The 23,634-nt window shown below is 34.8% G+C and overlaps 1 protein-coding gene and 1 long non-coding RNA gene across 2 annotated transcripts; one reads left to right on the forward strand and one right to left on the reverse strand.

Moving 5' to 3' along the window:
• Positions 1 to 265: 265 nt before the first annotated feature.
• Positions 266 to 5,286, reverse strand: LOC123655633. The gene is made up of 3 exons (XR_006743436.1): positions 4,961 to 5,286; positions 3,329 to 3,333; positions 266 to 676 (listed from the first exon to the last, which is right to left on the reverse strand). It is a non-coding gene; the product is annotated as an uncharacterized LOC123655633 (long non-coding RNA).
• A 9,355-nt stretch (positions 5,287 to 14,641) lies between these two features.
• On the forward strand, positions 14,642 to 22,227 carry LOC123655631 (STE20-related kinase adapter protein alpha). Its single transcript, XM_045591395.1, has 7 exons — positions 14,642 to 14,818; positions 15,066 to 15,298; positions 17,212 to 17,389; positions 18,508 to 18,700; positions 19,600 to 19,723; positions 20,731 to 20,852; positions 21,795 to 22,227. Exons 1-7 carry the CDS (start codon positions 14,654 to 14,656, stop codon positions 21,869 to 21,871), a joined length of 1,092 nt encoding a protein of 363 aa, XP_045447351.1. The 5' UTR covers positions 14,642 to 14,653; the 3' UTR covers positions 21,872 to 22,227.
• The last annotated feature ends 1,407 nt before the right edge of the window (positions 22,228 to 23,634 follow it).

Genomic DNA, 23,634 nt, shown 5'->3' on the forward strand with positions numbered 1-23,634 from the left:
AGAAGCTGATGGGTATCAAATGCGTATTGCCGAGGATCTAGATGGTTAGCGCTATGGATGACATAAAAGGTGAACTTTGCTAAAGCAATACATATTTCAGGTAAGTATTATTCATGTCCTTTTTCTAAAGGTTGTCTGGAAGAGATCGCTCTTTAGCGATAAGACTGCCTTTTGTACATTTCTTTTTTTTGTTATTATTATTATTTTCCTTGCTTGTTTCTTTTTCTTTTGTGTTACATGTATTGTTTCTGGTTGTACAATAAAGTATATTTGTATTGTATTGTATTATAAATCAAATTGCTTGCTTAACATATTCAACATCATATTTATATTATCACATAACATACGTAATTAGTTAAAAGCCTAAACCCAGAAAATACTTTGGCAAATACAAAACAATTAGCTTGATGGAGATCCGACAGGTGAGAGAGATAATAATAACTGAACCGCCTTAAGCGATCTATTTTAAAACAGACTAATGTATTTTGATTTTAAGATAGTTCTAAGCGTTATGTACAAGGGAAACTGCACTTTTAATACAGATATTCAAATGGATGAAAAATATACGATAAATTCAGAATAAGTTAATATTTTAACAGATTAATAAATAAATAAACGTTTCACACACACGGGTCCGGAAGCATACACAATACAGAAGCAAAATGCTCAGACCACGCTGCCGTCCTTTAACTAGAACCTCGTTAACCCTCAAATGGTCGATTTTGAGTTTTGAATGCAAAGTATTACAGTTTAAAATTCTCTATCTTTCTGTCTAAGAACCATAGCTCTATGACTTACAGTTTTAGAGATATTAAAACACGATATACCGTTAAATGGCAAAATATGCAACAAATTCTTGACTAAAAAGTGACTATACCACACTTCTTAGCTTGATGTACGTTTAAGTACCTTAGTTTCCAAATTCGCCTAATATTTTTTTAACGTTTTATTAGCTTAAACTACGTTATTTGATTATTCTTGACTAAAAATACGCTAAGGGCGTATAACGTGTTTATAGTTTAGGATCAATTTTCATAAAACACAATAAAACCACGCTATAAACTATTTATGACGAAAAACTTACCTTAATTCTAGTTAGTCCACCAATAACGGTATATTAGTCAAGTATTCAATACTGCGATTTTCTCAAAACAATTCATTAAAAAAGCGTTATTTACTTCTAACATGTAATTTGTTCAAAAAAATATCAGTCATTCTTAACTTAGTATCCGCTAACCCACGCTGCCTAACTAGAAACACGTTTTTCGTTGCTCGCGCTTCGTTCATTCCGGGAGTGTCCGGGGATGCGATATGCACGCGGGGAGCCTTGCCATTCCGTTCGGAGCGCTCATAAGGTGTGAGTGTGCGTCGTCGTAACGTGTACCCGCCAAAACTCAAATATGTCGGGGAGCATTACGAGGTAAGAGTTTTTAATTTTTGTGTAGCAATTAATATATTCCCCTTTATATTCCATAATATATTTGAAATACCGCGGACTGATTACATATTTTTAGCAAACCAGATACTTAAATTATTTACCTATTTCAGACGACACGGTGTGTCTCAAAGGATTCAAAGTATGATGATAGATCTAGCCGATCATGCAAACGGGCAGACGAACAATAAAACCACCACCCTAAAAAAAAATTGCAGTGTACACACCTTTGTTGATAGTCTCTACAGCATAAACCAGGAATATTCTATGACATCCGAAGTTTTCCAAAATTTCTGCGAAACGCAAATTACAGGTACCTCGCATCATTTTCATAACTTAAGTAATATAATTAATACTTTAAAAATGTCTAATAGTTACCAACCAGAATATGTTTCTAGTCAAGAAAATATAAACTTAATGTGTGATGAATCGATGCTAACAAGTCCGGCTCAGAGTTGCAGTTGTGATTATGATTCTGATGATTCAGTCAAAGATAAAGACTACATACCCACTGATAAAGATGACACAAACAGTGACGATACAGACGATGATTTTGTTAAAACACAAAATCCTCAAATCCTTAGAAGGCCTTCTGTAAATAATCTTGCTACTAAATTGGCTTCTATAGGACCAGTAAAACCTTTTCGACGGCATTCAATGAAAGCAAGGACATTACGGCCTTTTGTGTTGATATTGCGCCATTACAAAAACGTCGTATGACCATCGATGCGTCTTTTTTAAAAGGATTGGAAAAGACCACCCAAGAATCAACTAAAGCGCAACCCAAGCGGCGAAAGTATAGTACGAGTTTAAAAGAAAGAAAATTAGAAAAGCAGAGACGAAAATTAAATCAACATAAAGTAAAAATTTGTTGTGACAATAAGTGTAGAAAAAAATGTTCATCAGTCTTTACAACTGATGAACGTGAAGAAATAAACAGAAAATTTTGGCTAATGACACATACAGAGACTAGAATTTTTGTAAGATCTAATTATGTGGTGGCCATTCCTAAAAGGAAGTATACTAATGAACCAAAGCGTAATCCGAGAAGGTCTTTTACGTTGCCGAAAGGCGATGGGACTCTCGTTTCTGTATGTAAAATATTTTTCTTAACAACTTTAGGATTTGAAAAACACAATGACTACATTTTATCCAACTGCCTTGATACAAGTAACGATACTGACAAACGTGGTAAACATACTAAAACACCAAAATTTGACCGACAAATTATTACAGAACATATTGAAACATTCAATCCATCAGCGCCGCATTACCGTCGTGAACATGCTCCAAATCGTCGCTATTTGACAAGTGAAGTTAATGTTAATTACATGAACAAAGACTTTTGTTCAAAGCATCCCGACATAAAAATTGGATACGAATTGTACAGAACACACTTGAAAAGCATGAATATATCGTTTGTCAAACTTGGGAATGAGGAATGCGAGCTTTGCGAGACTTATAAGTTACATACTCGCGATACACGACATGATGCTCGCGAAGAAATAATAACCAATTGTGACCAATGTGCAACATGGGCTACTCATCACAAGAAATATAAGTACGCCAGACAAATTATATGATTCACATAAATCTTTGAAACAAAATACTGACGAAATATATTTTAGCAGTGACTTGGAGAAGGTCATAAAGTTACCAAGGCTCGACTCATTTAAATCCATCATATTTTGTCCAAGATTAACAGCATTTAATCAAACTTTCGCTCCAGTTGGAAAAATCACGAAAGATTCAAAGCCATTTGCAGCTATTTGGCACGACGCTATCGCCGGGAGAAAGCAAGAAGACATTATGAGTGCCTATTACAAATTTTTTTTACGTTTTCGTGATGTCAAAAAAATAAATATTTGGATGGATAATAGCATGGTTCAAAACAAAAACTGGCTTTTTTTTTCTCTGTTAGCTGATCTTATTAATAGTGATGTGATTGCTACCGAACAAATGACATTATACTATTTTGAACCGGGACATACATTTATGAGTTGTGACCAATTCCATCATCAAGTGGAGCTCTCTATGAAAAAAAAGGGCAGGATTTATGATTTTACTGATTTCGAAGAAGCTGTAGGGTCAGCTAATAATGGTAAAGTAATCTTAAAATCTCTACAGCCTCAAGACATTATTGACTACACAAATAATATATCAGACAAACGTATCCAAAATGCCAACCCTAGGGTTTATCTCAAAAATATATCTCAAATTCGTTTCATTAGATCAAGCTTTGGTCTACACTCCAAAAATGATTTTGCTAAAAACTACAAAACGATGAAATTTTTGAATGACAAGTTTTTAAAAATCCCGCAGCTAGGAATTAGATTTCGTTCACTACCCAAAGGAATAGAGAGAGATCAGAAACAAAATATAATTGATAAACTATCATCTATCATACCAAAGCATAAACTATTTTTTGGCAAAATTTACCAACTTGTGGCGATAGCGAAAGTTTTGAAGCACAAAAAAAGAAAACAAGATTCCTTAAAGCAATCTGTGATTTAAACGAATGTCTTTTTGATAATATTAATGAGTAGTGTTATGTGATTGAAATTTTTATTATTGTCAAAACGCAAATATTGCCGCTATGGAAATAGTGCCTTAAAATAACTTTCTCATATTTATTGATTGTTTAGTAAGTTAAGAAAATTAATCAAGGCTGTGCTAGGGGTAATTTTGAAATCCTATAATACTGTTGATTTTTAAGTGTTAAGGTGAAATAATAATTAATGATATGTTATTCATAATGAATAAAAGAAGAACTGTTAATTTATTTTTAAGATAACATTTTTTTTTTGTTGCTGTTTTTACAAATTGCTGCAGTTTATGTTTAATGATAAATGAAGGAACCTTTTATAGTTATAACTTTTTAATAAAATTTGATTTAATTTTCATACTGCATTTTATTTAATCTTTCAGTTTTTTAATATGAGATGCTTAGCTATAAAGATGTTAGTAACAATCGACGTAAGAGTTGCCTTTTTTTAGCTTAGTAAGCAAGTATATGTTTTTACAAAAGTTATTTTACTTTTCGGTAACACTTAGCTTAAAAGAGTCTTGGTGCTTTAGCCTCTTCTTACGAAAGGTATTTATGTATAAAATTAAGAAAAATCTTAGCTACAAAACAGTTAATTGACTTAACGATTTTATAGTTAAGCATTTCAGGATAAATCTATCAAACATTACTAACCTTACATATTTAAAGAAAATGCTTAACTAAAGAGTCTCTAAGTGTAGGTTAGAGACATTTTAGTGCGGCAATCAATGTCAAAAAATATGTGTATTGCTTAGCTAAACCAAAATTCCTTGTTTTATAAATAATTCAAAGTATATTTCTGTGCAGAAAACATCCTAAATGATGCAGGAAAGTATTTGTTTAAATTATATCCAACAATCACTGATCTATGTATAATAGTTTTCTAGAAACAACGATTCCCGCGTTTTTTGCGTTTTTCTCTAAAATCACTTTTTGGGGTTAACGTGGTTTTAGTTAAAGGACGGCAGCACGACAAACACCTATATGGCCGCTACAAATGCTTCTCATGTGCGGGATCAAACCCTACGTAACATGCAGTGCTGTGACCGCTGCGCCAACGCGTCGTCGAATCCTTCATAAGCTATCTTCCATGACTTGTGAAGGTAAAAAAGGAGACATAAGACAATGTATCTATAAGAATTCTGTTAACCAAGACCACGAGAAAAATATGTTTGACCAAACCCTGAAGTAATCAAATAGCTAAAAAAAGATGTCCCGCGCAAAATCGCTGTATTCACTACAGAATATAATGAACAAGGCGTGTAATTGGTTAAAATAATCATGTTTGCTAGCAAATTTAAAAAAAAACGACTTCAATTACATCGACAAGTAATACAACGCCAGTAGACGAAAAAAATTAACAAACGCACTAGTCGTCACTACGATTTTTGAGAGTTCCCCTCGATTTCTCTGGGATCCCATCATCAGCTCCTGGTTTTCTTACCCTTGAAATGCCTCCTTTCCAACAAAAAAGAATTATCAAAATCGGTTCATAAACGACGAAGTTATCCCCGAACATAAATTAAAATATATACGGTCGAATTGAGTAGCCTCCTCCTTTTATGAAGTCTGTTAAAAAATGAAATATAACAGTAATATTTTGAACGATGATAAATACTGATGGATAGAATTTATTTTAGAATTATTTTTTTACTTCACGTGGGTGACAATGTAGGAGTACATATCCAAACAACGAAAACATTTACAAAAGAAAACTGGGTCGAACTCAATTAATATTTTTATATCTAAATGAAAGTTCGTAGCCTACGCGAATATTTATACAATTAATATTGATTCGTTAGTGTTTCAATTAAAAAGATTTATGCTACCAAAGATAAGTAAATTTTAATTCAAATTGACACTACTTTTCAATGAATATCACATGTACATCCAAAACCGTCTTAGGAACATGATGACATCTTTAAGATGCTTAGAAATTACTTTAAGTACTTAAATTCTCTAACTTTTAATGCTCATTTTGAAATTTTAAGCATTGCATATAAAAAGTCGAAGATGCTTATGTATAAAATAATATTCTGTGTAAACTCAGCAGGGTTAAAATTATTTGAATAAATGAAAAATATCCCTAACTTGTGCTACTCTGTAGTGTCAATTATTTATCAATGATGCTGTTTTAAATGTATTTTATCAACCGCAGTGAAGCGACGTTGTGGATTAAGTTCCAACTCTTGTCACATGGAGAAAGAGCTTCATGCCCAGCTGTTAGATGTTGCAGGCTTAATCAATGAATCAATGAATCAATAAGTAACTGTTAGATAATGGAATACAAAAATACTATACAATCATAATTAAAACTGTCCTGTATTTTACTGTCTGTTAATTTATTTGATTGTATAAATAGTCCACACATCAGATCTATGTGTACAATTTTTCCCCTACTTTCATTTAAATCGTTTGAAAATCATCTGACTAATCTATAAATACTATTAATAATACTATTTATATGAAAATCACGTTATGTGCTCAATTTTTGCTGAGGTAATTTATTTTATACAAAAATGACTCGATCAAGAAACTCACTCTTACAAAAAATCTAATTCTTACTTTTATATTCTGATAATTATCACAGCAAATGCAATTATGGCCAATAAACCCCAAGTTAGATCATCAGAAAACGTGTTTTGTATAATAAGTGAGAGAGCCAAAAATCGTTATAAAGGAAATTCTAGTTCTCAACATTTACTCCCTTTCCATAGTTACTTTCGTCTGAAATACATATTATGTGGTCTTTCTGGGACCACTTATTTGGACCACTTATTACCTGGTAAACCAACAGCTTTTTGTTAGTAATTCCATTAACAAAGGCATAATTTGTCCTCATAATTATTGGTTAATTTCAATAAATACTTGTGCAATATCTATCTAGGATTTTCTAGTCACGTCTTGTAACAAACTGGAGTCAATAGACGAAACTATTATTAGCGTCTGTTGCTGCAACGACTCCAGTGATACAATCGACGAATTTAGACGGAAAAATCACTCCAGTTATACAGCACAGATGATCTATGGCTAATTTTACATTTTGAACGTCGAGTGTGATGATCTTTTGGTGTTAACGTGAATGTGGAGGCGTGAGAGAATCCAACATTTTGGAATATTATGTCTGCGTTTCATGGTTTTTGCAATGTAAAATAATAAAATACAATTGAACTTTGGAAAAGAAATTAATAAAGTTCCTTTAATTTACTTCTTTGTATATGTCGTGTTGTTGTGTGTGTGTTGGTGTCTCAAGAATCTCCATATTTGTTTAGATGTGAACAAAAAATATAGTCATCATAGTGGACTGTATAGGCTGTAATCAGCCTATACAGTCCACTGCTGGACATAGGCCTCCACAAGTTTACGCCAATAATAACGTGAACTCATGTGTTTTGCCCATAGTCACCACGCTGGGCAGGCGGGTTGGTGACCGCAGTATTGGCTTTGTCGCACCGAAGACGCTGCTGCTTGTCTTCATGGTTTCATGGTTATCCCGCCATCGGTCGGCTCTTAAGTTCCAAGATGGTTGTGGAACCTTGTTATCCCTTAGTCGCCTCTTACGACACCCACGGGAAGAGAGGGGGTGGCTAAATTCTTTAGTGCCGTAGCCACACAGCACACAGCAAAAGTATAGTAATACAATTTAACCATTGGTTAAAATTAATTTCATCAGAAGTTTAACGCCACTGAACTGAACTAAAAAAGCCTCACGTAGGACGTATAGATGATAGTTTGGATGTAAAAATACCAAAACGCTGTGTCCTCTTTCTATCTTCACTTACTTATATTTCCCTCTGAACTTCCATTCACCTCAACCGATCACACCTTATGTAACGCTCTCGACACGTACCAGCTTACTCCCCAAGTCAAACGTACGTAAAGACATTTTACTTCAGGGACTTTGTCAATTTATTAATTTGACTTCAAAGGCTTTTTCATGTTTATTATATTACAAAACTAGCGCCCCCCCCCCCCCGGCTTCGAATGGTTGCAAAAACTATCAGTTTTTCTCTACTATATTATGCATGTATTTTACATATAAACCTTCCTCTGTATTTACTAATGAAAACTGCATCAAAATGTTTTAAATATTTAAACCAGAGGCGTAGCTACCGCCGTATTAGACGTATCAATGATAGGCCCCGGGCTACAGAGGCCCCTATCGTGTGTAAGCAAAAATTAGTAAAATGTTAAGTTTATAAATGATGTCACTTAATCTCGTGCTTCCCGGGAAAAAAACTTATTAAACAACTCTCATACATGCCTATAGAGTTTTAAGGTTAAACATCTTTATTTTCTCATTTAAAACCATACAGTCATTTGCATGAGAAATAACAACATTATATGACAGATTTAGTTACAGTCCAGTATGTAGATGGCAGACCTGGTCTGTGATTTTTGTGAATCGTACAACTAACGCGTGTAAAAATTTTAAAAGGCGAAAAGAGGAAAAATTAAATTTGAAGTTTTCACTTCAAAAATAACAAAAGTCAAAAAAAGCAATCCCTTTTTCCCGGGTTAAGCGTGCGCCCAAAAGTTGGCAACATCCTACTTCGGTTATTGCGGAAGCGGGATTCAGTTAATCTCTATTAACAATTAATTGCTCTGAAAAGATGATTAAAATCCGAAATTTGTTTCTTTTTTGTTCCTTTTGTGAGAAATCTTTACCCTTCTTTAAGCCCCACAACTAATTTTGATCCAATGCACGCTACTCCTCTGATCTAAGCATACAGACAGCGGGAAGCGACTTTGTTTTATGCTGTGTAATGACAAAAGAAAAAACTAACGTTGTTTCCGTTCCAACTCATCAATATAAAAATCACAATTCTAAAATTCATCATAATATTCTCTTAACGAAACACATAATAATATCATTAACTAATCTAAACACATTTAACGATGAAAGTGAAACATATTAAGAATGAATCTGTTTTGACTGTTAAATATTAAACAATCCATGCATTGTTGCGATCGAAAACTCGTCTAATAATAAGTGTTACGTTTAAACGCCCTTGGCCAAGGCGCTAAGGTTGGCGCTGATCATGGATGCGTCGGCGCATGCGCTGATCGCTGACATCACGACACGCCTAGCCAAACGATGTTTGAACATTTGCCTGTAGTTCGTTCAGGGAACGTACAATATGAAAAAGTTATCATACTCATATCTAATTGATATTTGATTGATTGATATGTGAAAACTTGTTTACCCGCGTTGGGCACTTTTTGGTAGGGAAAATCTTATGGGTTCGCGTCACCGACATGCTTATAACAGTATATCTGTAGCTATACAGCTGACATATTGTGCAAAACATTATGGAATTTAAATTTAATACTAAAATTTCTAAGTTTTCACTTCTACCGGCAGTCTCTATATATGTCTTTTTGGAACGACGTTCCTTACGGCAGGCTTGACATTTGGCTGGGCGACCGAATTGAAAAAAATGTGATACTAAAACCGTAAGAAATATATATAACGGAAGTGACATTATATCAGTCATACGACTGTATAATATGACATTTGTAAAACCAAAATATTACTAGTAAACTTTTTTTAAATTATTTATGTAATTTTATACTGTCGACAAAAATAAATAAAGACATATGTTTTTTATTTCACTTAATAGTCTGAATTATTTTATTATTATTTTGTTTGATTCATTTTATTTTACGGTATTTGTTATTTTCTAAAATACTAAATTTCCTAAATACTTTTATGTACTTAATTAAAAAGCAATCAACAAAATTTAAAAAAAAAATCAAGAACTAGAAAATATATATAAAATTAAATATTTTTTTTTTTCAAATAGTGTTGCTTCTATACTATCCGAAGGAACTTCGTTCCTACCTGGTGTCCCATGACACCACATAATTTTTATATTTTTGTTTGCTTTTGATTGTGCAATGGCACAGATATATAGATGTTTGTCGTGGTTTGGACGTTTGTTGTTTGTGTATTGTGTGTGTTTCCGGACCCCCGACACAGGAGAAAATCCAACTGGGGACCGTTGAGTGCGGAGTGGTTATTTATTTATTTATTTAATGCTATTCGCGAAGGTTCACTAATATTGCTGTGTAATGATATTATAGATTATAAACCACGTAAAGATATTGTAGCACGCTCTGAGCGTTAGCAAATATAATGTAGATTTTTCATTCTAGCAGGTTGATTTATTAGATATTAATTGAAGAGTTAATATTATAATAAGTGTGTTTGCAGGCAAACGAAGAAAAACCGACTTCAATTATATCGACAAGTAATATAAGGTAGGTAGACGAAAAAATAGTCAAGTAAATACGCATTATCAAAGATTACTCCAAAAGTTGTAATCAGATCTCGATGAAATTTATATGTGACCACATGTTAAACATCGGCTTTCGATTAAATTAAAAATCATCAAAATCGGTTCACTCAGTAAAAATTTATGCGGATTTTCGAGAGTTTCCCTCAATTTCTCTGGGATCCCATCTGCAGATCCTTGTATCCTTATCATGGTACCAAACTAGGGATATCTCCTTTTCAACAAAAAAGAATTGTCAAAATCGGTTCATAAACGATGAGGTTATCCCCGAACATACAATATATATACGATCGTAGTAACCTCCTTCTTTTTTAAAGTCGGTTAAAAAATAGTAATAATCGCAGTGTATGTGTTAAGGTATTCTCGCAAGTATAAATATAATCCTACAGACGATTTTGTGATTGCCTCGACATAGATTTAAAGGGTTTATTAAAAAGAAATTAATTGCTAGCTTATTATTTGGTGCAGGATTAGGTACATAAATGATAAAGATGTGTGAATGCTGTATTTCGTGCAAGATATTACTAATTTTGTACTAAGACACAGTTTATATCCTTTTTTATAAACTGTTTACACTGAAACCCAAGCGTTTCGCAAAAACCGTACGTCATAAATTAATTTTAGATTTTCGCACTTTTTTCTCTTTAAAATCAAGACGATCTTTCCAGCCACGGTATTATGATTTATGTGCACAGCAATTACCACTCATGATTAACATTATAAAAGTGTGCCCCAGTTACCGAAACGAAATATGTTAACATGCGCTAATGTTTGATCTAAAATTACGGACCTGCCTAAACATCAGACGGAATGACCTAAAACTATCACTACGTTGAAAACTTCGACTACGATCCTTGAAATTTAATTTGACAAAAGTAAAAATAAACTAAAAACAAAAAGTAAATGGTTTACTTGAACAAGATTTTAATAAATTTAAATGTTTAATATCTCTAGTAATGATCTTGGTTACTGATTACTAATTCTGCTTATTAGAGCTATCTAATGAAATGATGTAACGTTTGTACCTATATCGATTTGAATCATCACATAAAAATATTAAGGGCATTTACGGTAGATTTTTCTAAAACCATTAATATGTACTGAAATATAAAAAAATATATATTCATATATTCCTGTAAAACTTAATCACTCTAAAGTTAATCCATTATAAAATATATTAAAAACATATTAAGTAAAGATGTGATTAAAGTAAGGGCAACAAAACCCATAAAATCTTATTTACCTATGTAGTTTAATACAGTACATTCATTTTGTTTAAAAAGGCTATCATTATTAACTATTCAAACTACATATTGAAATCTTTTTATGAAATTAACCACTAGAGAGTACTTTTATACATCAAAGATAAGATTTTAATTTTATACAGGCTACAGAGTTGTCTCCATCGTGACGTTCATAGAATATAAAGAAAAACCCGCTGGAAAAAGTTCCCAAAATCAATACCAGATTGTTTCCTGTTTCCGTTGTCTAGACTTCACGGCGGACATTAGTTTATCTCCTAGGATGACGCAATGCGGAAAAAATAGACTGCAAAGTATTTACTTAAAAGTCCCGGTAGTCATAGCATTATGTAATTCGGTCAATATTTACATTTATCAAAAAAATTTAGACTTTGCCTTTCGCATTACAGACACGCAAACTTTGGTTCACTTACATATATTAAAGTTCAGACAATAAGTGACTTTTCCGAGGAACGTTCCTCAATCATAAATACTTTTTAGGTAGTTTTGATGGGTAGTTTCATATATACGTGTAAAAAAATAGGCGGCAATACGATAAAATGAAAACCAATCTTTATTAAAAAAGCAAAACCTCTGCATACTATCCGAAGATATATGATTATTTTATGCATATCGAAATAATTAGGCCAGCTTCAAATATAATATATAACAACCCAAATAAAGCGAACGAGTATTTGAGGTTAGAAAAACACCGGCTATTTATCTAAATATGAAAGGAAAGATGAAAATAAAATAAAACGAGAGTGTGACAGATTGAACGTCACAATATTTCTGGAACATGCAACTAGATGAAACTCTATACTCGTGAATCCGTTACTCCAGGAAGCACGTGTAAGGATTTATTTAAGCGACAGTTTCAAATGTGATAGTACGTGCGACAGATAAAAAACGTCAGGCCAAAAACAAATATTTCTACATTACCGGTAACACGGAAATTCGAAAATCCACAAGTCACTTGTCACTGATCCACGTAAAAAAAATTTCGATTACACTTGACGTTATCACGGGCACGTCCAAATACGGTGTGTGATTTTTATTTGCCGTTTGCGAGTGTGCTCGCTCACCAAGTGAACTTTTCGGTACCGCGCAATCGGGATGGTTTTTGGGAATGTCGACGGCAGTTGACGATGGACTGAGGCGGGCGGGCGGATTCGTTCACGCTCGGGCGCTTTCGGTCTTTAATTTTAGAACTTGGCTCTCTCCCCGGTTTTATATAGACGTGAGTACATCGTATAAAGCGTATGCGAGATGCGGTCGCCGCCGCATATATTTAGGAATTACCGCTTTTTATTGAGCGGATTGGTAATTTTTGCATTCCAAACGTTGGCCGGCAATTTTCGACTGTGGACGGGACTTATTTGGCGATTGTTAAGAATTTTTTTTTTTTTTCATTATTTCTGCTAGCCATTTTGTAATAGTATTTTTGTATTTAAAATGAAGATATATTTTTTTTAATATATTTTTTTTAATATTTTATACAATTCTATTTTAAAACAATTTTTGTTATATTCTCGGGATACTATAATAACATAATAATAAACTACAAATAAATAAATAATAAATAAATAAACGATTCACACTAAGCGATCCCCAGTAGGATTTTCACCTGTGTCGGGGGTCCGGAAACACACAATACACAAGCAGAGACCCCAGACCACGCCAAACACATATATACAAATGGCTGTCAAACCCGTGACCACCAGCGCCAACGTTTCGTCAAACTATATAGCAATATTATAATTAACATTGCTCATATGAAAATTCATACAAAAATTTTAGACATCACGATTTTGGCACATAGTGGTACATAACTGCGTGCACATTCTGCTATTTCCAATACAAAAATTTAATATTAAAAAAATCTTTAATGTTATGAAAATGCAAATGAAGGAAAGAATAAATATTTCTTTAAATCCCGTTTATTATATTATTGTAATACACAAACACTATTTTAAATACAGGTAGTGGTATATATATATATATATATATATATATATATATATACCCACCTAATAAACATACCTAATCAGGGGCCATCGATAGATAACGTCACACGAATTTCACGATTTTTTGAACCCTCCCCTCTCCTTGTCACTGATAGTCACATACAGTCTCCCCCCCCTCCCCATTCTCACTTACGTAGTGTGACGTCACATATTTTTCAATATTGCCAATCAGTTTCGACATTATTTTTATTTCCGTTTTAATTAATGTCAATTCGCCAATAAAACAATTTAATATTTTTTTAGTAATTTTTAAAGATATGTAGTTGGAATATCATGTTTTAATAAGTAGTCTGAAATTGTAATGGCCCGTGGATACTAAATACTTCTACAATTAAATAAATATCTTATAACATTCAAACACATAAACTATGCATTTGATCATGTCGTGATCTTGAGCAAAGTGTTATGGATGAGCCCACAAAGGTTTCTGAGTTGGTAAGACTAAAAAAAAGCGTAGCAACGCAACAAGTATCGATGTAAAAAACGATTTGCTAATAGTGTTTAAAAACTATGGTAAACTAAAATGTTTCAATGTTAACCACAAAAACATAATATGTATGCCTTACACTAAAAAAAAAAATATGATTTCAAGACAAACCGAAGTGACAACACTTACCCAAAAATAATATTATCAAAATCCATAACAAAAGAAAAGAATTAAAGATTGAGTAGGGGTCTCCTCCATTTCAAATTTTCAATAAAATCGCTCTAAAATCGGTTATCTGACTTGTCGTTTAGGAAACAACATAATTGTAAAACTAATATAGTTGTTTCTTTACTTAAAAATTGTATCAAATTGCACTTTTATGGCTTAAAGCCTATATATAATATAATCATTTTAAAACAATTAAGCCTTATATAGTTTTGATTAAAATATTACTACGTTTGGTACTATTAAGTAATAAGAAACTACGTTTTTTCCGAACGTTTTATGTCAGTCAAATGTCAAATAGTACTGCACCATTATTTTGTTAAATTTATTTGATATTTACTTTGTTTTTAATAGTACGGATTAGTAATTTTGATATATCAATATATTATAATCATGTTTTTTTAGTGAAAAAGCACTTAATATTTTTTTTAATTTATTTCATTTCGAAATTGAAATGTTCAACCCTGATATAAACGATTACCAGCTAACTTCTATAGTAGCGGAGTGCTGTGGGGGAGTCGCAGTAGTATATTCAGCTGTTTACAAACCTTACAATCAAAATGTGGCAATTAAAAGATATTTTGTTGATAAAGATAAAGAAAAAGCCAGTTTAATACAGGTAAATATAAGACAAGCCTTCTCAAATTTTGTGTATTGTTTCTTAAAAATTTTGTTTACAAGATACGTGAAAACGAATTTTTTTTTGAACATCTATAATATAGATACTCTATTTTTTATCGGTTTTAAATATAGCCAGTTTGTCAATAGTCCTCAGTGTACCTTATTTAAAAAAAAAAAAATTTTAAGCACATTTCTTCACATTTCATATCCAATCAAATATTCAAGTCAAAGTTATTTATTTACAGCAAGATATTCTCACGAGAAAAGAATTACAACATCCGAACATCCTCCCATACCTCACATCATTTGTTTATGGTCGTGAACTGTATGTGGTGTCCCCGCTTATGAATCTTGGGTCCTGTAGAGATATATTGGACAGATATTTCCAAGAAGGACTGCCAGAGCTTGCCTGTGCTATTATATTAAGAGATGTTTTATTAGCGTTGCAGTATTTACATAAACAGTTTTATATACACAGGTAAGAAGTAAGAATAAGCAGCATTTATACTCACTTCAGCCTAATACAGTCCACTACTGGACATAGGCCTCCACAAGTTCGCACCAAAAATGGCATGAACTCATGTGTTTTGCCCATAGTCACCACGCTGGCGGGTTGGTGACCGCAGGGCTGGCTTTGTCGCACCGAAAACCCTGCTGCCCGTCTTCGGCCTGTGTATTTCAAAGCTGGCAGTTGGATGGTTATCCCGCCATCGATCGGATTTTTAAGGTCCAAGGTGGTAGTGGAACTGTGTTATCCTTTAGTCGCCTCTTACGACACCATCAGGAAGGGAGGGGGTGGCTATATTCTCACTGCCGTAACCACACAGCAAAGTATTTATACAGATAACTATAATTTTTACTTGTTAATATGTCAAAAATCTTAACACAAATAACGAAAATTAAACTAAACAAAGTAAGATGTACAAATATGGTCTTTTATATAGTAAAGAGAGATTTATTTTAAACAATATTTGAGATAAAATAGTGAAAGGATTAATTTTTATGTGATATTTGTTTTTGTTTTTTTATACAACTAGGTCGGCAAACAAGCGTTCGGCTAACCTGATGGTAAGCAAATACTGTAGCTTATAGACATCTGCAACACTAGAAACATCGCAAGCGCCTTGCCAACCCATCCCCAATTTCCCCCAGGAACTCTGGTCACCTTACTCACCAACAGTAACACAATGCTGCTTGAAAGCAGTATAATTTAGCTGTGATCTTCTGTAAGGTCAATGTACTTCACCAATCGCGCTGCTCCATATTTTGAGCAGAAGATATCCTGCTGTGTCCGACCTCAGTTTGTATGTTTGATGTTTAGTTTTATATGTATTTGTTTCTGAGTAAACTATGTGCTTTTTAATGTTTCAAATTGAACAGTCCATAGTTGGATGAAATTCTTTTAATTAACAAATGAATTGCACAAATACTCAGATCATGACAGGGATTTGTAACACCTTTGCAATAATTTATAGCAACTACTAGCTGACCTGGCGAACTTTGTACCGCCTTCTTTATTTTTTTCTTAAATATAATAATTAATATATCAAAATAAAATATAGCCTATCTTTCAAGTTGGATCGAACTGCACATGGTATGCGAATTTTATTATAATCGGTTAAGTGGGTTAGGAGTAGGACAAACATTGTGACACGAGATTTATATATATTAAGATAGGAGCAACCTTTAGCACAGCAAATCTTTTACTGTGACTGGTTTATTTTTCATTTCACTACAAAATACTGAAATTATTGGCTATGAATATGTAAATTATTGAATTTAAATTATGTTTTATGTAAGAATGTATGAAAATGTTTGACTCACCTTGACATTTGTAGGTGTTGTTGACGTACTGAATGTTTCATGATGCTTACAGAATAGTTTTGAAAGAAACAACTTTCTGATAGTTGAATAAATTTATTTTGCACTTGTGACTCTCCTTTAAAGTATATGAATTATTAAGAAACTAATACAGCTCATTCCTATAAAACTTATTATTTATTTGTTTTCCTTCTATATGTGTATTAATATGTTGTAGAATATTTTTATTATTATTATTTTGGATTAATTGAACTAAACAGTATGACAGATATAACTTCTAATCAAAGCTTCACACTCTTCACGCTTAACGGCCCCCAGTAGGATTTTCTCCTTTGTCGAGGGTCCGAAAACACCCACAATACACAAGCACAAACGCCCAGACCAGATAAACATCTATATGGCCAATACAAATGTCTGTCGTGAGCGGAGATCGATCCCGCGACCGCCAGCGCAACAGCCAGTACTGTGCTCGCTGCGCTAACCCGTCGTCGCAATTAGCGTGCATGGTATGTGAACATCACATTTTCACATTTCTTGTATAGTCTAAAACTATATTATTATAATTTGCAGAAGTGTCCGAGCAAGTCATGTACTATTGGATACAAATGGCACTGTTCGTTTATCTGGCTTACGTAGTGCAGCCTCTATGATGGTACGTGGCCGAAAACAGAAGCAGCTACACAGTTTGCCTCCGCCGGACCATGACAATGCTAACCTGATGTGGCTTAGTCCAGAACTATTAGAACAGGTATATAATTAGTAATATATACTATATTACTAAAATTTCTTTTAGCTCATGCAGTTTTATCCATGAAGAAATTTCGAAATTTTGATTAAGTACACCTAATTATACCTACGGATGTTATATGAATTTTTGTAAAAACGCAGGCTTTGAGGCTAGTAAATTTCATACAAAAGAAGTTTCACAATACTTCACTTCATAATAGGAGTGATTTCTTTCCAACAGTAGGATTATTTACAGGTTATGATACATTATGTATCAAAAATCCCAGTAGAATGTAAATCTTGTGCCAGAAGTCATCCAACACAAATACCAAGCCTGATTAATATTTATATCCAAAATAAATTAAGATCAAATCAGCTACTGCCAACCTACAGCAAGTGCTATGATCACTACCCAAATCCTACATATATTTGTTACCTTGAATAATTGTTTTTGCTCGCAAACTAAAAAAAACGACACTAATTACATAGACAAGTTATATAACATAGGTCTTTGAAACAGTAAATTAAATATCCATTAAGTATTAGGGATAACTCTAAACGTACACACTATATTTCGATTAAAATTAAATGCGATGGCACACATGTGGGACTACATCCACCAGCTTTCAATAAAAAAAATTAACCAACAAAATCGGTGCACCCCGCTAAAAGTTATGAGAATAAAGACTCTGAGAAACTTCTCCTTTTTTTGAAGTTGCATAAAAAACTGGGTTTTTTTTTAAATGATTGGTTTTTATCAATGCTTAAATTCGTAATTGGTTTACATCACTGATGTTAATGCTATGTCAAGATCCATAAACCTACAACATAAACAGGGGCGTAGAGTGGGGGGCAAGGGGGGCATCATGCCCCGGGCGCTACTAGCATAGGGGCGCCAAATGGTCCGCAAAACAAAAAAATTGTTCGACATATTATATGGTATGGTATGGTTTTCGTTTTCTTGCGGGCGCTAAAAAGGTATTGTGCCCCGGGGGCGAGATAAGCTCGCTACGCCACTGAACATAAACACAGTGTTAAACAAATATATGCACAGACATACAAATATCTGTCATGAGAAGAGGTCGAACCCATGACTTCTTCTTCTCAACCTTCTAAAATTTGAAAACTCTTAACTTTCAGAATCTCAAAGGCTATGACGAACAATCAGATATATATTCACTCGGTGTGTTTTGCTGTGAGCTTGCTAATGGTGCGGTACCATTTTCCGAAGTACCCACCACCCTCATGTTTACCGAGAAGGTGAGAGGCAGCCGGCCTCAACTGTTAGACTGTTCATCGTTCCCCGAGCCCCTGGATGATGGTGAGATGAAGAGTGAGTGACCGACTAGCGTTGTTGATATATTTATGTGTTAATATTATATGTTTGTTAGCAGTTGCGGGTTCGATCCCTACACATGGCATACATTTTTTTGGCCATATAGATGTTGCCATGTTAGCCGTGGTCTGGGCGTTTGTGCTTGTGTATTATGTGTGTCTCCGGATCCCCGACACAAAAGTAAATCCTAGTGACGTAGACGTTGGAGTGTGAGGCGTTGTTTATTTATATAAAAAGAAATTAAGATTTGTATATTTAAAAATAGCTAAATATTATTTTTCCGCCTACGTTAGACACCATTCTAATTGTGACAGCATTTGTGGTCATCATAGGTATAATAATAGGGACAGTTAGGTTAGTTAGTAGTTTTCTACAATTTCGTTTTTGACCCTAAAGAACTGCGAGACTTTTGATCATTTCGCTGTTACATGACCCTTATGTCCAACTAGTATGTACTGTCTGGTGAAGTGCGCCAACGTTGCAGAAGATCACAGTCAAATAACATAGCTCTTAAGTTGTGTGGTGTTTCTGTATGTAATTAAGGTGGCCAGAGCTACTGGTTCTAGTCCTGGTCGGGATAGAGTCGGCAATGCGCTTGCGATGACTGCTTACCGTCATGTGAGCCGTACGCTTGGTTGCCGACCTATTGTATAAAAAAAACGAGTACTTTAGGCCATACGACTGAAGTAAAACTTCCTTAGCAATAGCCCTGCTCTGCGTCTTAGATATGCTAAACGTAATTGCCTATGAGAGAAAGAGAGAAAATGTGTGCTCGTACCTCTCTCTCTTGTTCCGTTCCCTTCGCCCGATCCCTCCTTTCGTAACGTTCTCGTCACGCGCTCGCCAGCCTGCTCCCCGAGTGAGCGAGCGTGACGCAGTGTAACGCCGACCCGCAGGCATGTACAACACGGACAGCGGCGTGGGCGACAGCGCGGAGGGCGTGTCGCGCCTGCGCGCCGCCTACGCGCGCCGCAAGCTCAGCGACGCCTTCCACCGCCTCGCCGACCTGCTGCTGCAGCGGTACGCGCACGCGCACGCGCACGCACACGCACACACAGACACACACGCACACACAGACACACACGAGCACACACAGACACACACGCACACACAAACACACACAGACACACACGCACACACAGACACACACGAGCACACACAGACACACACGCACACACAACACACACGCACACACAGACACACGAGCACACAGACACACACGCACACACAGACACACACGCACACACAGACACATACGAGCACACACAGACACACACGAGCACACACAGACACACACAGACACACACGCACACACAGACACACACGAGCACACAGACACACACGAGCACACAGAGACACACACAGACACACACGCACACATAACACACACGCACACACAGACACACGAGCACACAGATACACACGAACACACAGCAACACACGCACACACAGACACACACGCACACACAGATACACACGAGCACACAGACACACACGCACACACAGACACACACGAGCACACACACACACGCACATACAGACACACACACAGACACACACGAGCACACATAGACACACACGAGCACACACAGACACACGCACACACAGACACACACGCACACACAACACACACGCACACACAGACACACGAGCACACAGACACACACGCACACACAGACACACACGCACACACACGAGCACACAGACACACACGCACACACGCACACACAGACACACACGAGCACACCGACACACACGCACATACAGACACACACGCACACACAGATACACACGAGCACACATAGACACACACGAGCACACTGACACACACGAGCACACACAGACACACACGAGCACACACAGACACACACGAGCACACACAGACACACACGAGCACACACAGACACACACGAGCACACACAGACACACACGAGCACACACAGACACACACGAGCACATACAGACACACACACAGGCACACATGGCTTATACTAAAAAATAGTCTATTTTAACCTTAATAATTCCAGTGACCCAGAGAAAAGACCGTCAGCCACTCAGCTGCTAAACCACCCGTTCTTCAAGCAGATCAGACGGACCGATTTCTTGCCCAGTCTCATCGGACGTGTCAAGCCGATTAAACCAGACCCTGGTAGGTTTTGTTTTTTTTTTTTAAACTAGGTCGGCAAAGAAGCGTACGGCTCACCTACGGTAAGCGATTACCGCAGCCTATAGACGCCTGCAACACTACAAGCATCACAAGCGGTTTTCGGACTCCATCTCCGAACTTCCCCAGGTCACAACCCTGCTTGAAAGCAGTATTATTTAGCTGTGATTTTCTGTAAGGTCGATGTACTTCCACAGTCGAGCTGCTTCACATTTTGAACAGGATCTTTCCTGCTTTTCTCTACCTCCGTTATGACCAAATTCTAATGAAAGAGCAATAGTCAAAATAAACGGCTTTTGCGCTAACCATTAGAGATTTGATTTGCACTCGTTACTTTTGTTTATATTGCTTACGTTAATAAAAAGGTGTTTGTTAAAAAAAAAGAGGGGGGTTTTGAGCACAGGACTGAAGTAAAATTTCTCTAACTCCATCTACCTTATATCTCGCTCTCCACTTCCGTTCGCTTCGCCTGATCACACTTCATAACGCTCTCGTCACGTATTCACCAGCTTAATCCACCACGTCAAGAAAGCGTAAAGAAGTTTGACTTCAAAAATTAAACTGAAAAAATTAACACTGAATCGATATTTTACAAAATTATAATTATGTTATTATTTCCTCAACGCATTCTGTAACAACGTGTAATCTAACGACGCATATTTGAATGTTGTTATTATGTTAATAACCATGCTATAAGCTAGCTTCATACTATAAATAAAGACATTCTGTAGTATATTTGGTATCAGCATTGCACCCGTGTGAAGCGGGGGCGGGTCGCTAGTACTTAATAAATTAATTGTGGCTCATTTGAAGCTACCACCAGTTGTCTCCAAAATGCTTTGAAGTGTACTTGGAAGGAATTTTTGATCATTTTTTTCATTGTATAATTAACCATTCTAACAGTGGTATTCAAATATCATATTTCAGATGACATATCAGCGCTTTTGCTTCAAGAGAAAATATCAGAAATGGAAATCGAGAAGACGACGGAGTGGGATTTCTAGTATTTACTACACGTAGCACAAGTACAATTAACAGATACGACAAAATAACACCAAATACATCTCTCACCCATTCCAAAGAAAATTGTAGTAAATGAACGATGTCAAGATTTATTTCTTCTTATTTAGGTTAAAATGGCTTTCAATAGTGCCTAGTGTATGAGCACAGATGTTTTAAATACACAATCAAAATTTAAATGGCATAATCTGTTAGGTGTTTTGGGGATCCAAATTCTGATTAAAACGTTAAAATCTGGATAAAAATGTAACATTGATAAATAAGTGAATTCTGCTTTATCTGCTTGCTGTGTTAATTTTTATATTAGTACTAGCTTTTACCCGCGGCTTCGCCCTCATTGATTTTTTAAAATAAAAAAGTATCCTATGTTACTTCTAATACCTATGAGAATATGTGTACAAAAGTTTCTTGATGATAAGGTAGTTTTCGCGTGAAAGCGTAAGAAACAAACTTACATCCATATTTATAATACTAGTAGGGATAATCAAATTAATATTAATTGTCTTAATACATACTTGCGTTTCAGAATATTCTAAATATTTACTTATATAATGTATGAGGGATTCAGTTAGAAAAGCTGTTTTATTTCAAATTTTAAATGGAACTTACACTAACATTTGCATTATTCTCTTTGGAATGGTCATAAATATGGAATTGCAGACACCAGATGCCTTATACCTTACAGCGCAGTACTATGACCAAATTAGCAAATTTTTGTGTGTTGTAACGTACGACCATTTGATATAATGAAATAAAAAGTATATATTTATTATTTAGAAGATTTAGGTCACTTGTATGCGGTGTTCGTTTGGACAAAATTTTATTTAAAAGGTGATTTTGATTTAACATAGTATTATTTTTAAAAGCATTTTTGAAATATAAGGTGTTTTCACTTTAATGTTAATTCTGGTGATCTAACACTTTCGATAACTAGATATTTCTAACAAGAAGTATTAATAATTTAGTCAATGTGACATTTATTTTAAGTTTTGTGTACAGACATTTTTTCTCAAGCCAGCCATGGTCTCCATTCGAAAACCATCTTACTCCAATGACCATTGATTTGCAGATGTGACCAGTTCACTGCCACTTTAGCTTGTAATACTTTTGCACTAAGTCAGTTACTTTGGTCTTCTGCCGGATTGCCTCACTTGGGACCTAATCCCTCAATAAAATCGATGAGAAAAAAAAAATTTTAAAGCATAAATAAACATTTTTAAAAATTTTATGTGAAGTAATTTTATTATACTTGCTTGATGACATATTCTGGAATGTTGTGTACCCCGTAATTGGATACATATTAGATAATAATGTTATGATGTTTTATATGTATTCTGTGGATGTAGCTATAAAATAAAATAATTCACTAACGATCTAAAAAATAGTGCTGATAAATTTGTCTTGTTATTTGTGTATTAATCTGGACTGGATACTCAACAATTATGGTGCTACCATAACGATGTTACATAAATAATTTAATGATCTTAAATTTTAATTAAAGAGATGATTATGACCATTATTCAATTTTCGTAAATTTAATTTTTATTCATTGTGAAAGAAGTGTTTTTAATATTAGATAATAATTTATGGTGTATTTCGATAAAATTTAAAGAGGCTGGCATATCCATTTTGCTGGCAAAACTTGTGCCAGTTGACACTTCCAAATGTTACTCATCATAGCATTGTTATAGAAATATCTTTAATATTAATTTTTTTCAAACATTTTTCGTTTATTTACTCACAAAAT

This window comes from Melitaea cinxia, chromosome 8 (assembly GCF_905220565.1).
Source record: "Melitaea cinxia chromosome 8, ilMelCinx1.1, whole genome shotgun sequence".
Lineage (NCBI taxonomy): Eukaryota > Metazoa > Arthropoda > Insecta > Lepidoptera > Nymphalidae > Melitaea > Melitaea cinxia.

What these genes read in the sequence shown, in the direction of transcription:
- LOC123655631 (XM_045591395.1), top strand. Translation starts at nt 14,654, where the DNA reads ATGTTCAACCCTGATATAAACGATTACCAGCTAACTTCTATAGTAGCG. An exon ending in AAAAAGCCAGTTTAATACAG is followed by an intron (nt 14,819 to 15,065) that starts GTAAATATAAGA and finishes ATTTATTTACAG; the next exon opens with CAAGATATTCTCACGAGAAA. An exon ending in GTCCAGAACTATTAGAACAG is followed by an intron (nt 17,390 to 18,507) that starts GTATATAATTAG and finishes CTTAACTTTCAG; the next exon opens with AATCTCAAAGGCTATGACGA.